Source organism: Saccoglossus kowalevskii, chromosome 3 (assembly GCF_978046115.1).
Source record: "Saccoglossus kowalevskii chromosome 3, keSacKowa6.1, whole genome shotgun sequence".
In the NCBI taxonomy this organism is placed as follows: Eukaryota; Metazoa; Hemichordata; class Enteropneusta; family Harrimaniidae; genus Saccoglossus; species Saccoglossus kowalevskii.
Genome location: NC_140643.1, coordinates 21,343,967 through 21,362,473, shown reverse-complemented (window position 1 = coordinate 21,362,473; position 18,507 = coordinate 21,343,967). Strand labels below are relative to the sequence as shown.

At 34.4% G+C, this 18,507-nt stretch overlaps 1 protein-coding gene across 2 annotated transcripts in view; it reads right to left on the bottom strand.

Annotated features, from left to right (window-relative positions):
- Window positions 1-2,278: 2,278 nt before the first annotated feature.
- The window catches only part of LOC100375341 (uncharacterized), a 17,006-nt gene continuing 777 nt past the window's right edge, over window positions 2,279-18,507 (bottom strand). Inside the window, exons 2-9 of one of the 2 annotated variants that reach the window (XM_006823428.3) lie at window positions 17,918-18,024; window positions 16,728-16,849; window positions 13,667-13,792; window positions 9,168-9,260; window positions 8,314-8,420; window positions 7,813-7,911; window positions 7,257-7,490; window positions 2,279-6,371 (exon numbers count right to left, since the gene is read on the bottom strand). In XM_006823428.3, the coding sequence (XP_006823491.1) occupies window positions 6,189-6,371; window positions 7,257-7,490; window positions 7,813-7,911; window positions 8,314-8,420; window positions 9,168-9,260; window positions 13,667-13,792; window positions 16,728-16,849; window positions 17,918-18,024 (1,071 nt within the window). In that variant the 3' untranslated portion in view covers window positions 2,279-6,188. Of the gene's footprint in view, window positions 6,372-7,256; window positions 7,491-7,812; window positions 7,912-8,313; window positions 8,421-9,167; window positions 9,261-13,666; window positions 13,793-14,916; window positions 15,039-16,727; window positions 16,850-17,917; window positions 18,025-18,507 lie in introns of both variants that reach the window. The other variant, XM_085496869.1, reaches the window with a different exon arrangement.

Genomic DNA, 18,507 nt, shown 5'->3' with positions numbered 1-18,507 from the left:
CGAGTCCGCATTTTTTTTATTTACAAAACAAAACCTGTCCCATCAATTGTGATGTCACTTGTGTATACTGGAACTGTTTTTCAGATCATGGCATGTGTACTTGCATGGTTTTAGGTTAAAGCGCGGTAGATATATGGGTCTCGTATAAACAAAAATGGCGACTTTGACTTTTGCGCAGAATAACGAGTACGAACTGACACGTTTCAAAGCTTTAATTAGGTAATTTTCATGTGATTGGAAGGTATCGAGGTCACCGGCGGTAATCAGTGCAAGTCACGCCCAGGTCAAACCTCATACTTGCGATTTCCATTTGAAGAGCGCATCGGATTGTGGGAAAATCAATGTTCATCAACACAAATGTCAAACATGCGCAGCATGGCGACTACCGCGCTTTAACATTTGGTTATGGGAAGCTCTTAATTCGCGTCGTGTCATTTACTACATGTGAGAAGAGTTTAGTTATGCTTAGTGTTACTGCTAATTGTCCAAATTATGCCTTGTAAATGCATTATTTGCATGAAATTCAAATGCATGCTGTGAGACTACCACTGCCCTTCAAGGTGGAAATGTTTTTATATTAGCAAACTAGTGAATGCAAAATGTCGAGCTTGAATTAGAATACCAGTGATCAAAGAAAACTATGATGGTTCAAAAATTTAATTCATTTTATTAATCATAAATGTTACAACTATATTGGTAGGATGTTCTTAGACTTCTGACTTTTTGTGGTACCTAAACTGACAAGTATCTAGACTTTATTGCATCTCGTAATTCTTGTCTTATTTTAACAATGGTATTTTGTTTATAATCTTGACTAATCATGATCCAATTGAAATATGTGAACTTTGATATTAATATACAAGCAGCCATAGGCACATCTGAAAATATGCTTTTGCGGAATCAAGAACCACTCAACTTGTTTTCCCAATTTTAAACTTTTCACTTTGGACATTAAAATAGCACGTGTAACTTTTTTTAATGATTTTTCGGCCATGAAAAAATTTTGAAATTTCATGAACCTGAGGAAAATAGTTAAAGAAAGCTTAGAAGTCTTGTGTGCTGAGATTATTGTCGACTTGTTTAAAATTAATTAAAAATTTAACCCGGTAAGATTAGCCATGTACATGTATTAAAGTTTATACTCGCAGTAATACTTGCCGCAAATAAATTTGATTTTGCAGTAGTTTGCAGACTGCTTTATTTCAGAACAACTCGACCACAAGTCCAATTTATGAGATAGAAATTATATAATATGGATAGTTTTCAACATTGAACTAATCATGTCTGCTTTGGAGACAGAAGTCAATCAAAGAAAGCTTAGAAATAACTTGTGTGCTGAGAGTATTTAAGACATAGTAAACATTAATTCAAAATTTAAGATTAGCTTTTCAAACGAGAAGCTTGGCAACTAAATATTTGTCTGCTATTTCAGATGCACAACGTGAAAAGAATGATCAACATTATTTGTTTATAATAAAGAAATTTAATTTTACATCTTGGAGTTTTTTTGTCTAATTCTGGAGCACTTCTCCCACAAGTGCAAACTGGCTTATAATTTGATAATCAATATGCACGTGTTTTTTTTGGTAATTATGCAAATTGATCAATTATTATGCATACATTTCAAAAAATTGGTGGTAAGCCGAAAAGTATTTATGTACCAAGATTCATTGAAATTAGATAATTGAGGTATTGATGGAAAAACTGACCAGTTATTATGCAAATTGGGTAATTAATGTCGCAGACCATCTGTGTACAAAGGTTCATTGACATGTTACTGGTATAATCTGAGATATTGATGAATATCAACAGATTTTAACCCCAAGCTGTGCATTGCCTCAGACCATCTATGTGCAAAGTTTTATTGAAATATTAAAGATTACAACTTGTAAATGCATTGTTTGCATGAAATTCAAACACATGCTGCAAGACGACCACCGCCCTTCAAGGTGGAAATGTAATTTGTATGGAATTTTATCCAAAATCAATAGTCTCCATTGTCCCATGACATCTATGTACCAATTTTCATTGAAAAGTAATTAGTACCAGAGATATCTGAACCTCGTCAAAATCCATTAAGTGGTTCTTCAGATATTAGTAGAAAAGTCGTGGAACAGCTAAAAATTGGTAATTATCAATTAAATTAGGTAATTAATATGCATGGTTTAAACCCAAAACTAATCAAATTTGCACACTAGCACATATCATCTATGGAATTGGGTTTTATATCTTGAGAACGGGAATTGGCACACACTGGTATTTCACAACAAATCACACATTAACTTTCCACTTTTTATTCACCATTTACAGTAGTCCTTAATAATGCTGAATATTACATTTACTACAAATTTGATGCTAAACTGTACATGCGTCAGGCCCATACTGGTGTATTGCATTGTCATTGGTTAGCCAACTATGTAAATACAAGTATCTCGATTAGATTCAATCGCAAATTTGTTAAAATGACAGAAGAAACTTGTCTTATTTTTTTTTATTATTTGAATGATTTTGAACCCTGGGTCCAAGAACGAGTCTACATCATTGATGGATAATATCAGACTTATTCTTCTGAATTTAATCCATATTTCAATGCAACAGAAATGTTGAAAATGGTAACCACAAGTACACACCATCATAAAATTAAAAAAAAAAGTTAATGACTGAAAATTGTAAATGTGGAAATACAAATGAATGCTTCTGCAGATGTCTTTATAGTGTTGGATTAATAGTTATGTTTGTATACCCCTCCCCCTCCTCCTTTCACCACCAAAAATTATCAGAGAAAAAACACTTAAAAATAAAAAGGACAATAGTGTAGGTAGATCATGTAATGGTGGCTCCATTTCAGGTGGCAAAATCTCAACGCAAGTTGTTTACCGGTTGATATAGCGGGTGACATTAAAGAAAATTCTAATAAAAAGTACAGCACCAGTCTCACGCAGATGAAATAACAGACAATAGCTTTTGTATAGCAATGTGGCATTATGATGATTGATGATCTTAAGCAATTTCTTTAAATTATCCTATGAAATAATTTTAATTACAAAAATACATATATACAATCATTCTCATTTTAAGCTCCCTGCTATGGCAATAGGCCACATGCACGAGAGACTACGACCACACTGTAATTTACCTGCTTTTTACAACATTTAATCGACGAAATGACTTTATCTCTACTAATGTAACAGCCTAAACATTTAATTCAACAAATATTGGAAGTCCATAATGAGAATGCTGCACTTTTACTTTTTTTTTGAAATGCATTAGAACTTTGTTGTCAATGTTAGCCATTTTTATACAATTTTGAAAGACAAGGTTATTTAAATGACAGAACCTGATTGTTATCACTTGAATAACATAATTATCCAGTTTTTTTTTTTACAATTGAAGACATGATTAAAAACAACAATTACATACAAAATTGAAACTTAAATTAGCATTATCGTACATAAAAAAAAAAAAAATTCACAATGTAGACTCATGGGTGATACTAGTTTCTAATGAAATGATAAATGCAGTTGCTACTAAATGTAGTAGCATATGATGTTATGTAAATTGCACAGGTTTTTCAATCAACAACAAAATAATTATGGTAATTATTCAGGATACAACATATGCAACTTTGGGTTTTGCTTCAAGAAAAAAAAAAGCGGACAAACAAGGCAAGAATTAAAGTTATTACAGCATATGAAGACTCAATAGGTTATCAAACTGTGTACCCAACAATACATACAAATAACACTTAAAGATCATTATGCAAATCAGCTTATTTGGAAATGCTAATTATCAAAACTAATATATTCAATTAAAAGTGTAAGTAGACCCACTAACACATGTATAAAAATACTCAGCTAGACTTGGAGTTTATTGCATAAACTGTAGAATCACATGTTAAAATTCACATGTTAAACCAGGCTACTTCAGCTTTGAATAAAAGGGGCTGGTCTATCACTTGATTTCTACATTAAAACCATTGCATCCCACTGTGAAATCCCATGTCAACCCAAGTTACTTCAGCTTTGAATTAAAGGGGCTAGTTATTAACTTGATTTCTACATTAAAACCATTGCATCCCACTGTGAAATCCCATGTCAACCCAAGCTACTTCAGCTCAGAATTAAAGGGCCTAGTCTTTCACTTGATTTCTACATTAAAACCATTGCATCCCACTGTGAAATCACATGCCAACCCAAGTTACTTCAGCTCTGAATTAAAGGGGCTAGTCTCTCACTTGATTTCTACATTAAAACCATTGCATCCCACTGTGAAATCCCATGTCAACCCAAGCTACTTCAGCTCAGAATTAAAGGGCCTAGTCTTTCACTTGGTTTCTATATTAAAACCATTGCATTCCACTGTGAAATCCCATGTCAACCCAAGCTACTTCAGCTCAGAATTAAAGGGCCTAGTCTTTCACTTGATTTCTACATTAAAACCATTGCATCCCACTGTGAAATCACATGCCAACCCAAGTTACTTCAGCTCTGAATTAAAGGGGCTAGTCTCTCACTTGATTTCTACATTAAAACCATTGCATCCCACTGTGAAATCCCATGTCAACCCAAGCTACTTCAGCTCAGAATTAAAGGGCCTAGTCTTTCACTTGATTTCTACATTAAAACCATTGCATCCCACTGTGAAATCCCATGTCAACCCAAGTTACTTCAGCTCTGAATTAAAGGGGCTAGTCTCTCACTTGATTTCTACATTAAAACCATTGCATCCCACTGTGAAATCCCATGTCAACCCAAGCTACTTCAGCTCAGAATTAAAGGGCCTAGTCTTTCACTTGGTTTCTACATTAAAACCATTGCATCCCACTGTGAAATCCCATGTCAACCCAAGCTACTTCAGCTCTGAATTAAAGGGGCTAGTTGTTCACTTGATTTCTACATTAAAACCATTGCATCCCACTGTGAAATCCCATGTCAACCCAAGTTACTTCAGGTCTGAATTAAAGGGCCTGGTCTTTCACTTGATTTCTACATTAAAACCATTGCATCCCACTGTGAAATCCCATGTCAACCCAAGTTACTTCAGGTCTGAATTAAAGGGCCTAGTCTATCACTTGATTTCTACATTAAAACCATTGCATCCCACTGTGAAATCCCATGTCAACCCAAGCTACTTCAGGTCTGAATTAAAGGGCCTAGTCTTTCACTTGATTTCTACATTAAAACCATTGCATCCCACTGTGAAATCCCATGTCAACCCAAGCTACTTCAGGTCTGAATTAAAGGGCCAAGTCTTTCACTTGTTTTCTACATTAAAACCATTGCATCCACTGTGAAATCACATGTCAACCCAAGCTACTTCAGGTCTGAATTAAAGGGCCTGATCTTTCACTTGATTTCTACATTAAAACCATTGCATCCCACTGTGAAATCCCATGTCAACCCAAGCTACTTCAGGTCTGAATTAAAGGGCCTAGTCTTTCACTTGATTTCTACATTAAAACCATTGCATCCCACTGTGAAATCACATGCCAACCCAAGCTACTTCAGGTCTGAATTAAAGGGCCTGGTCTTTCACTTGATTTCTACATTAAAACCATTGCATCCCACTGTGAAATCCCATGTCAACCCAAGCTACTTCAGCTCTGAATTAAAGGGCCTAGTCTTTCACTTGATTTCTACATTAAACCATTGGATATCAAATGTATGAACAAATATATGGCACACTGCCTGATTTTCAAATTAAAACCATTAGATAACATACGTGTGAACAAAGACTGGAATTTAACACATGACTACAAGCCTGTTTTAAGCCATTCGCTATGTTATGGTAGTGAGAACGAGGCATTGAACTTATTACAAGAAGCACACTTAGTGTTACTGAACAAATTATGCAAAATAAGCTAATTAATATGCAAAGATTTCTAATGCAAACCTTGTACCCATATTGCAAATATTGCAATTATGCGGTGGTACGACATGAGCTCCTATTTCAAGCCCTACACACAAGGATAATTAAGCAATTAGGGAACACCATGGATGAGTAAGATAAGGCAGCTTTAGTAGAGGCTCGCATAGACAGATATTTTACAATTTGTTCAATGCCACTGTATAGCATTATAGAACCGAATATTAATTTTCATATGTACATAAAAACATTCAACATTTCATAAATAATCTAAATTTTACTTGAATATTCTGTATTTCCTGGAAAAAACATTAAGTAATATATTAATGGGTTGGTTGTTTATGCCATTCAGTTTCCACCAAGGCATCAATTATTTGCTGGGATCTGTTTGGCCATATTGGGTGTAGTACGCGGCTCATTTTATCAGCAATGGCATTAGCAGCTTCAACTGGAGTTATGTCATCATCCCGGGCTTTTTCTAATATTTTTGTTGTCATGTTGATAATCTGGTTGTGGAAGAAACAAAAAAGTGAGAAGATTTCAGATAAAATAACATTGGTATGGGGCAACACATTGCATACAAAAACATAAAGAAATGTCAAATTTGACTCAATTGGTAAAATGACTGTTTTCAGCTTATCAAAAGTTCATTCATGCAGGGTTTCCATAGCCCTATGTATTGACATGAGACACAGAAGATACTGTGCACAATGAATTGATACATATGATTGGGCATCTTTATATATATCTATAAATATCGATGACAGTTGGATCCAACAAGTCAATATTCTCGGGTGGACATTTGAGCATATTTACCGCCTATCAAAACATCTAGGCAAAAACAAAGGCATTGTAACAAGAGTATAAATTTGCTTGCTCAGGATTAATTGTGTTTTGTTTTTTTTACTTAAGCTTTTTTCACCGATACTGATAACATATCGACTTGCCCTCTCCAGTTTTGTTGCAACAAACACATCATTTCCATCAGATACAGCATTAAGCACTTTCTTTTAATGGTCAGTAAAGCTCATTCACAGAGCAAAAAGCTAGCAACACGTTCATTTCTATATTCCAAGATTTTAATTTTTATCAAGTAATGTGTTGTTTCTATCACATGTTCTGATTGGGTAATGCAAACGAGCCCAAGTGAATCTTATAATCGTTTGAGGGCATGTGACATACAGTAAATCGTGGTGAAATCTGCCAAGGGTAAAAGCGGGGTTCCTACTTGCGCACGCGCGAGGATTGAGTGCCAACACACGGTAAGAATGCAAAGGCTCATGGGCTTGTTTGTAAACAATGACACACTATTGCCACCTGACGCATGCATAGGTGATTCCCTCGCTTTAATGTTGAGGCTACGGACGAATAATGCTACTACTGCTACTTACCGAATTTTCCCAGTGAGTGTCAAAGTGCCTGGTAATTGCTGGATCATTGGGAAGTCTGCCGTACGTCTCGTTAGCACAGTTAACAATTCCCATTCTATTTGCTAGGTAATCTACAACATAAGTAATCCCCCTTTCTTTCAACAACTCATTATCCTCAGGACTTCCTAGTTGGTTGTTAGCGGCACCGCAAACTATATCGGCATTGATCAATGGAATGGTATCTTTGTTCAAAATCTGTCAGAAATTAGAAGTTGAGTTAATAAAATAACTGCTGAAGTCTTCAAATTCCATTATTCAAATTTCTAAATTATATTTATCAAATATTGAGAATTTATTGATTCTCGGGTGATTGGAAGGGCTGTTCAGTTCGGCTCTGAAGAAACTCAGCCGATCTCGGCTTTTGTCTGGCCCCAAGGCACAAGAGATGAGAACCTATTAATTGGGGGAAAGAGCAAAATTGTGGCACTGATAAAATGCTGCTGTGTAGATCTAGTAAAAAAGATGGAGCACAGTTTGGTTGCAATAAAAATTAGACTGAAACAAGAACAAAACTTACATTGCCAAGGGCACATGGTGAGAGAATATGACATTGACGTGACATGATACTTGTATCATCTATAGGTACTTTCTTTATTTCTAATTCAGTACTACCATGCTGCAAAGTCAAAAAAAAAAGAAAAGGCAAGTGACAAGTAAATGCGAAACTGTCAATGAGAAATGTTTGGAACTGATATGTGCATGGCATAAAATCTGTTCCATGATATAATTATTTTTGATTACACATGGATGTAATTTTATATAAATATTCATAAATATACATTCATATTTAAATGAGAGGTTGTGATTTACTATTGGGATGTTCTGTTATACTGTCATCTGATTGGATGATGGATGATGGAGCCTGATTGAATGATGCTAATGTCGTTCAAAATTATATGTACCCACGCCATTGGTATTAAATTTACTAAATTAATCCACATCTGAAGCACCTGTATCAGGCTACACTGATAGCGGATAAATAATCTAAAACTCATAAAATCTAAAATGGAAACCCTACCTTATGACGGAACAAATCTCTCATATCATCAACTCTGAATTGATGACAATCTGTTACATAAATCTGAGCGACGCGTTTCTTTATTAGTTCGTCAACAATAACAGTAGCTGTAAGAATAAAACAAAAACTAGAGATAAAACAGTAGCATATTTATTCTAGAAGCAAATCTCCAATAAAGGCACATGTATCATCAATATTCTAAATTTAGGTGTCATTATCGGAACGCCTAATTTTAGTCATCAACACCTATTTGAAATACAATATAACGGTAGAATGAATAAACTACTGTAAAGGGGGTAATTATTCACTGTGTTTTAATTTAGCTTATTTCGCTGACTGGAAACATGCGCTAAATTAAAACACAGTGAATATGTAAAATTTAGCATAGAACACATTATCTAAGTGACGAAACCGTGAATTTAAAACCCACTGAATATGCCTGAAATGGTAGATCAGTGAAATTTAAGCCCAGTGAAAATTAGTCATTTTACAGTATGTTTATCATCAAAAAAATTGCTAATTTATAACTGAATGCCAAAATGTATAAATCATGGCCAAAATTAATTTGCATTAAGTTTTTGCATTAAGTTTTTGCATCAAGTGTTTACAAATGAAACTAAATTAAATTTGACTTGAAATTCATAACAAACCAATTAATTGATTTGTGTAGGTTATTATATATAGACTGTTTAATAGTCAATACCAGTATTACTTTGAAAAGGAGTAAGTCATTCACACATGAAAAGTGCAACTAGACTGACTAGATCATTTACAAAGCAGGGTGTGTTTGCAAATTACTGCATGCCCGTACTTCAGAGACAGGTACTAAACTTTCCAGTCAGGATTATACTCACCAACATTGCCAGCACCCTGGATAGCCACAGACTTGCCTTCCAATGAACCCATGTGTAAGAAGCCTAAAGCCCCTTCCATAGCACACACAACACCTGAAAATGAAAACAAACATGGAATTATCCAATCAATAAATATAGCAATGTGATAAACGTGCAACTACAGTGTAGTATACACATTGTGCAGAAGATGGGTTTTCAGAAATGCACATGTTTTGAAAACATACCAATCAAGTTTGAATGGCAAACACTGGATATTCATTTCTTGTACTAGAAAACTTGTGTTGAAAGAAATGGTGAAATAAACAAAGACAGCGTGCTAATGAATACTCGCTATACAAACCATTAGCAGATGAAAAAAGGATAAGCAGCGCGTCATACAAATGAGTTTTTACTATTAGTATGTTATGTTATATACAAAAATTTCAAAGAAACAAGCGCTGTCCTATTTGTTGTTTTACAGTATTCGACAGAATTAATTAGCTGCGAGGCAAAAATACTTTTTATCAAAGTTAAACTGTAAATAGCTCCCGTGTGATCGGAGCATGTATTATAAAGGTATAGGCTTTGCCTAATAAGTGAATGTAATTTCATGTAGGTCAATCCATCAATAAAATTGATCAAGATGTCTGAGAATCAATGACATACTGTATATGGAAACACATGATTTTGATATGGGCATTTTGAAAAACATGCAAGGACACTATACTGAGGCACTCTATGAATGAGGTATTTCTAGAGGTCGGGGTTTGTCTCGTCTGCAGTTGAATAATTTTTGCTTTGATTTTCTTATGGGTTTTTTTCCCAATGCGACTTAATTTCACTTGTTTTTTTTAATTCTTGGTAATTAGTGTCATTAGCGATGGAGTAGTAAAACCTGCAATTAACCTCAGTGCAGCAAATCGGGATAGATCTTCCTGACGCAATGGGCAAATTTCGCTATTTTCGTTGACAAGTAAAATCTGCTAAATTAAACCTACGTGAACATGTAAAGTAACAACAGACTGTTTCCTTGACAGAATCTTGAAATTAAATCATCAAAATAGTTCAACTAAAAAGTCTGTACAACATACCTAGAACAGATAAATAAAAACATCGTAGTTTAATGTTCGTCCGGACTTTGAGCCCTTGAAAGTAAGTGATCCAGCCCTTACATATGCCAACGATTGAAATTTAATTGCTATCAAATTATCGCTCAAAAAAAATATTTCATTTGTGAGACGTGCGTTTGATACAAACCGAAGATCGCGATCAACCCTACACAAAACCACCGTCATTTTGTCTTCCTTGTCCTCGTTCGGCAAAAACAAAAAACTCGCATATTTACTATTTGTTTAATGAGTGCATTTTTGTTTAAAAAAAACAAAAAAAAACAAAAATAAACACTAAGTAAAATAGGAATCAATTGCTGCGTTTTATTTGAGAAAGATGGAAACCATGCAAAAACAATAGTAGTGAAACCCAATACTGTAAAATGACTAATTTTCACTGGGTTTAAATTTCACTGATTTGCCATTTCAGGCATATTCAGTGGGTTTTAAATTCACGGTTTTATCATTTAGATAATGTGTTCTATGCTAAATTTTACATATTCACTGGGTTTTAATTTAGCGCATTTTCCAGTCAGCGAAATAAGCCAAATTAAAACCCAGTGAATAATTAACCCCTTTACAGTAGTAGTGATCACTGTGATTATTATATAAATTTCATGCAAAGTCTGGAACTATACTGAAAAAAAATCGTTGATTTCCTTCTATATTCATGCTTGAAAGTAGGCCGAAGTATCCACAGGTGAATACGAGATCCAGATAATAAGTTAGGATTGATCAGTTCACACGAATTGTTCTGTTCTGATTCATCATTGCAAAACAATGGCCTGGAAACGGCCCAGCTTGAGGGAAACAGTATCGTGGAAAGAAAGAACAGTTATCGGACCCGATACCCTTAAAGACCTGATGAGAACACTGCAGATGGCTCTTGTCTGAGTGACGCAGGCCCGAGGAGAACACTGTAAATGTAACCAGAACATTTACAAATCAAGATTGGCAGAAAGTTGTACGACATCTGTCTTCGATTTTGTCTATTGATGAATATGACGCACAAAGTGAAATTGAACTTGCGTTCATGAAAATCGGAAAGGGTACTGCCTTTTCGTCAAACTGAAAAAATGGCTGCATCACTCTTGTAACTGCGCATGCGTACTCCCCATACTCGCATACATTTGATGTTTTTAGTCGCTGTATCTGCTCAAATAACATCAATCATGATATAATAAATCATTATATACTAAAATTCGTGAATTTGCAGACCTTCCAATGAAATATTACCAGTTTTTTTTTGCGACAGAATACGTTATTACAATATGCAAATTAGGCTACTCACCCTAGTCAAATATTTGTTAAGAAACTTTAAAGACTCTAAGTTATAAATTAACAAGCCATGCATGGCACAGTCCCTGTTATCAAATTTAAGATAACTAGTTTTGTTTATAGTAATATGGCTGGAATATAACCATGTCAGGAATATGATTTTTTAACATTAAAATTGTATCTGATCGTCAAACAAGTACTTGTCCATATTGAGAGATATTGCTCTGTAACAGCATTCAAAATCAGCCATTTTGAATACATGTATATATAAAACATGATGTATAACGAATATATAAAGGTTGAATAGAATCAGTCAAAGCATTTCAGAGATATGGCTTTAGAAGCCCAATCACTAAAACAAAGCCATTTTGAATCCAATCTGAAAAATAAAATGATGTGTATCAGGAACCGGTAATGTCTAATGTATGTACCAAGTTTGAACGAAATCCATCCATAAATGCCAGAAATGCTTGATATTTGATGATTTGTTAGCACAAAAATGTCCACCTTTCGGCCATTTTGAATAGGATCGTCAAACTAATATATCTGTATATCTATGACGTGATGTATAATGAATATTTAAAATTTGAATATAATCAGTCAAAACAAGTCTGAGATATGGGAGCCTAGAAGCCCATTCATTAAAACAAAATGGCCGCCAGACAGCCATTTTGAATCCGATCTGAAAAATAAATGATGTGCATTAGGAACTTGTAATGTCTAATATATGTACCAAGTTTGAACGAAATCCATCCATAAATGCCAGAAATGCTTGATATTTGATGATTTTTTAGCACAAAAATGGCCACCATTTGGCCATTTTGAATAGGATCATCAAACCAATATATCTGTCTATTTATGACATAATGTATAATGAATATTGAAAATTTGAACATAATCAGTGAAAGCAAGTCAGAGATATGGCACGAGAACCACAGTCATTAAAACAAAATGGCCACCAGTCGGTCATTTTGAATCTTATCTGAAAAACAATATTATTTGCATCAAGGTCCCATAATGTCTAATGTATATACCAAGTTTGAACAAAATCCATCTGTAAAAAGCTGAAAAATGCTCGATTGTTAGGATTTTTTAACACAAATATGGCCGCCATTCGGCCATCTTAAATCAGATTGTAAAACAAAATGATGTGCATCAAGGTCCTATAATGTTTAATGTATATACCAAGTTTGAACATAATCCATCTGTAAACAGCCGAGAAATGCTTGATTTTGATGATTTTTAGCACAAAAATGGCCGCCATTCGGCCATGTTGAATCAGATCGTGAAACAAATTGACGTGCATATGTATAATACCATGTATGATGTATGTGTGAAGTTTAATTGTGATTGGTCCAGGCATTTCTAAGATACAGATACTGCATCTGAATGGGGACTAATTAATGCAATAATTGACTAATTAATATGCATGGAATTGCACCAAAATCTAATCAGCACATCTACTCATCATATATTAGCTGTGTGCCAAATTTCATTTGAATTGAAATTGTAGATCTTGAGTTATCAGTGGAACAAATTTTAGTCAGAGTCACAGAGACCGGTACCACATAAGCTCAGTTTCACGGGAGCTAAAAATTGGGGGATTGAAGATATGACAACAAAGAAATAAATTCGATATAGGTCCATCCAAGGTACATCAATGTACATAAGTATGAAAACAATCAGGCTGGTTATATAAATAGCACTCAGTAGGAATAAATCCTTATTAGTGAATAAAAATGTTTATACCATGCATATTTTTGGAACAAAGTATTAATAACAAGATGTAATGTACTCGTATTTAATAGATGAAAATGAATAAACATTTTTCATACGCCCTATGAATTAGGAAACAACTATACAGTGTTTAAGAAACAATGATTAGTATAAAACATGCACATGGCCAAAAAGTCCACCTTCTGCACAACACATGGCAGAAAAGTAAGGGCCGAGTTTTCTGCACTACTTTAACAATATGGATAATCTTGAAGGCAGTCTTAATCGCCTTATACCTGATATATAGTTTCAATATTTGCAACCCACTGTGCGCCATTGAGTAGAGCCAAGTTCTGCAAATAATTTACTGGATAAAATACGCATGTCACTCAATCAGTTAATAAGTGGACCACATACCTTTACCAGTTGCAATGGAAGGATTCCCTGAACCTCCTTTCTCTTCTGGAATACAGGTTGTATACCTTGTATGCTGATGTACGTGATCTAAATCATGAACATTTACACCTACATCCTCTGCAGTAACTGAGTGAAAAATAAATATATGATTAATAAATATGCATATGTATGTTTTGACAACCACAGGATGAAAAACCATGTGTTACAATGGTACATTGCATGTTATTAAATTCGGTTCTATTGTAGTCAACGGGTCATTACTCAGAATTTTTTTATAAATTGTTTTATATATTTTTAGCTAAATTGATTAATTGTGCATTTATGTTATAGAAATGCATCTCTACAAAAAGCACAAAAACAGACCAAAAACCACATGTAATTTGTTGCATCAGCACTACATGTACAACCATATTCGACCATGTTACCACTCGTGTCCAGTCAAGCACACAATCCCAATTTTGCATGATTTTTCTAATCAGAGTCACATTTGACTAAGTGCCCAACAAATTCCAAAAACAATGTGTCATGTTAAAAAAAACACAGGATTGTCTTTTTTGGAGGATGATTGATTCGCCAAAAGCATCTGTCTTTATGTGCTGTATTTTCTGAATGAACACGATTCACATTTAAATTTTTTTTTCAGTGTTTCGCCAATGTTGTTGAGACCAATGATGATGTAACTAATCTCATAAAACAATATTTCAACCCCTCCTGTTTGAGAACAAGTAATTAGTGCATCCAAATATGCAACGTGATGAGAGAAAAATGCTATTTTGACTATTTACTAAGGAGGCTGCTCGGCTGACCATCCTTCCTTAATGATAATAGTTTCCTGAGGACATTGAGTGATAATGTGGTCACATACAGTATAGTGCATTTTATGCAAAACATACAGTAATTTACATTTTTATAATCAATGTATAACTGCAAATAATAAAACAGAACTGGTCAACATCATACATGTCTATTTGACAAGCAATGTACAAGTACAACATGCTTCACCACTGTGAACAAGTCAGCAAAATTGTGAATAATTCTGTTAGCATGTATAGAACTAGTGTTAACACACAAACACACAATATTGTCACATGCAAAAAGTTATGCTATGAGTGCATGTGATTACACCTAAAACAGAGAAAGCACAAGAATAAAAAGAATAACACTGAGATAGCATTGAGAAAAGTGAAACAAAAGCAAATACAAAACATTTCATTCCCAGCAATAAAACTAGATATCTGGAATTTGCCTACCATAGCACCCGTTTAGCGAGGACAGGAAATCCCCGTAGTCATAAAACATTGCGGCACGGAAATCCGGAAGAATATGTTTCTTTGCTTTGGGTTCTGGTATTAAGCCAGTTCCTCCACCGAGCCTCAAATTGAGATAAAGTCAGATATACCAGAAGTCATTAACTTGTTACCACTATAATATTACATAACTACGATACTATTACATGCCAATAGTGTACTCATCTTTTAACATTAATACCTCACAATTAGATGTTAATGTGTGCTTAAGATGGAATACAGTGAGAAAATGAACAATCAACTAAATAACCGACTAAAAAACAAGGCATTTACCATTAATTTTTGTTTTTAAACAGAGAAATCACGATAGACATATACAAAATGTGCAACAACAAATTAGTACACTGATCACACAACAATAAAAGAACTGATCTGAAGCGGATGACATGGAGACCATTGAAGAGATTCTCTGCTGATTGAAATCAAAATCAATCCATCTGCAATAAGTATATGCCAGCTGCAACGTATTTATAACTGTAGCATTTTGGCTTGTTGCAAATCAGAATGATGGTTGATTAAATACATTTCTAGTCAGCTTTATTGCAGATGGCACCCAAGTTTGTCATCTGTGTATTCAAAAACAAGCCTGTCACAATTTACAATTAGAATTGGCTGTGCTGAACTACCAGTATGCATTTTGCATAATGTCTAGATCCTTGGTTATTCCAATGAAAAAAAAATCACCATTTACATCAATGTCATTTTTGCAAGACCATATTTGTGCGAAAAATAACTGTAAGTCAACATGTTTATTTTCAGTCGCAAGGTGACAGTATCTGAACTGCCATTTTACATAATTTGTATGTGAGCCATTTACGACTGAAATCAGTGCATCATCTGAGCAATTTACACAAGCTATGTCTATTTTGAAAGTACTTATTAAAACAAATTTCATACTATCAAGTAATTACATATGTACCAGGTGACACGCTGCTAACTGGACGCAATTGCGGTACAGAATGGCTAAACAGGAAACACGTGGGGTTATGCAAATATTGTGTCCATAAACACTGTTTAATGTAAACATTAAACACACATATATAAAATATATGCACATGTTTGTAAATTAAAGAGAATATTTTTGCAGTGAAATTTTGCAATTGTCAATTTGTCTGATTCTGAAATAATTATACGGTATATTCACTTGGGAAGATTATTTGACAAATAATTTCTTGTATCATATTGACAATTTTAATATGTACAAAACATGACATGACAAAGCAAACTGCTATATCTGTACCAGTCTAAACATAAATATGCTGCCTTTGATAATAAGTGATATACAAACTATAGCTTTGCCATAAGTTTAAGCAGATTATGCCAGGAAAACTTGGAGTCCTTTACTGAAAGTTTTCTTCCTAATTAATCTAAAGAATTATTCTAAAACTTTTACATTTGACATTTGGTGCCTTGAAACGGGAAAAGTACCACATATAAATCCAGATCTCAAATCCAAATATGGAAAACCTTTCTTAACATGCCCTTTTCAAACAAACATTCACAAGAACAACATGAATAAAAATATGATAACGACAGAAAACGACAGCTGAAATAAAAAGATGAAAGACGAAAGAAGAAGAGAAAAGATTGAAAGGCTGCAAATAAACGATGCATTAACAACGAGGAGACAAAGATAAAAAAGAATACAGCAACGACAAAACATGAAAAAGATGAAGTACACTACTGACAACAGTTTTGAACACATAATAAAAGTGTGGAGTGGTTTAAAATACAAACTTATTTGATATTCATACCATAGCAACCATTCAAAGAAGATAAGAAATCGCCATAGTCATAGAAGATCTGAGTACGATAATCTTGGATAAAGTGTTTATTGGCCATGGGTACTTGGACGACGCCTTTGCCGCCACCAGCCCTGGATCATGGACAGATACAAGCAAAATGATATACAAAAAAAGCAAAAACAGAGCAGCAAACATTGTATCATCGCAATAACAGTATTTTAGTAGCATTGCATGGCTGCTATGATGCATTTCATTGATGTTTGCAGTGAAAGATCAAAAACTATATTAAGATGAAGTCTTGCTTTGGGATGTCTCAATACAGTTTTATTTGGAGGTCATCAAAGAGATATTTTCATGTAGCTGGCGAAACACTAAATACTACACAGGAATTATTTACAGATTTGATAAAAACTGAAAAATCAATCAGATGGTTAAAAAAAATGGTGATGCTATTTATGGTCAACAAGAATAAAAACTTATCTATGCAGTATTTCACTCACTATATACCTTACCCCACTATCGCCTAGAATCCATGCAGGAATTCTCTCACTGTACCTCACTACTAATGCCTAGCTTCTATGCATTATTCCACTCATTGCGCCTCACTCCACTAATGCCTAGAACATATGTAGTGTTCCACTCAGTGTACCAAACTCTACTAATGCAGTGTTCCACTCCGCATTGTAGGTAGGGCATTAGTGGAGCAGTGAGTCAGAGTGATTGGAACACCACATATATTTTAGGCTAACAGAAATAAACATGTAATCTATCCATTTAGCAACTAGAGAATGAGAATTAGATTACTAGGGATGTACCAGTGAATAATAATCAAGTTAATATTAAATAGTAGACTAATACTCCAAACAGAGATTCCAGTAATAATGAATTTTTAGAAAAATGTCTAATGTACAAATAAATTGAATCTCAACATTCAACACAGTACATTATTTTTGTTGGTGGCAAAAATATCTGAACAATTACCCTGTTTTCTCTATTAGTAGCATATATACTGGAGTGTTTGAGTGGTCATATGCAGGTAACATTTTAATGATTTAGTATGCACTAAATGTAATTCTTGGTTTATACAAGCTTCTATTTGACACGCACCTCAAATAGAGTGGGTACCGTAATCGTAAATTAATATTGAGGAAACTATCACAAATTCTAGAATTGAAAATGCATAAAATAACTCAACTTACCATAAGCCAGCCAAAGCAGATTTGACACCCATGCCTTGACCAAGGCGTAAACCATCACGCAAATATTGCTCTATGGTTGTGTAGTTCCAAAGCCGAACACCACCGCACTAAAATAAATCAAGTAGAGTGTACAAGGCAGCTGGCATTAATATAAAGACAAATCACTTCTGTTAAGTAGACACTGCACTGGTAAAATGATCAGGTTCACAGTAGCTGCAGTTATGTGGCTATACCGGTTTTTCTGGTAGGGTACTAGTACTGCATCAATCATGAGGGGATCACAAAACCAGAAAACTAAAGTCAATACAAATCTTGATACAAAGCCAACTGAAAATAGTTAACGGTAGGCAGTTTTGTTGATTTGTTGTTGTTGTTGTTGTTGTTGTTAATTTGTCCACAACCATCAACCTAATACATGTACATCCCAAACTGTGTCACATATCAATAGATTGCTCCGGGAAAAAAATCAGAAATCATTGGAAACTCTGAAAACACAAATGATCTGGTCACCATTTCGGAAGTGATGTTAATACGCAACTTTCAAACACTTTTTTTTTGAAGCATAGTTTTCAACCTGGCGATCACCCACA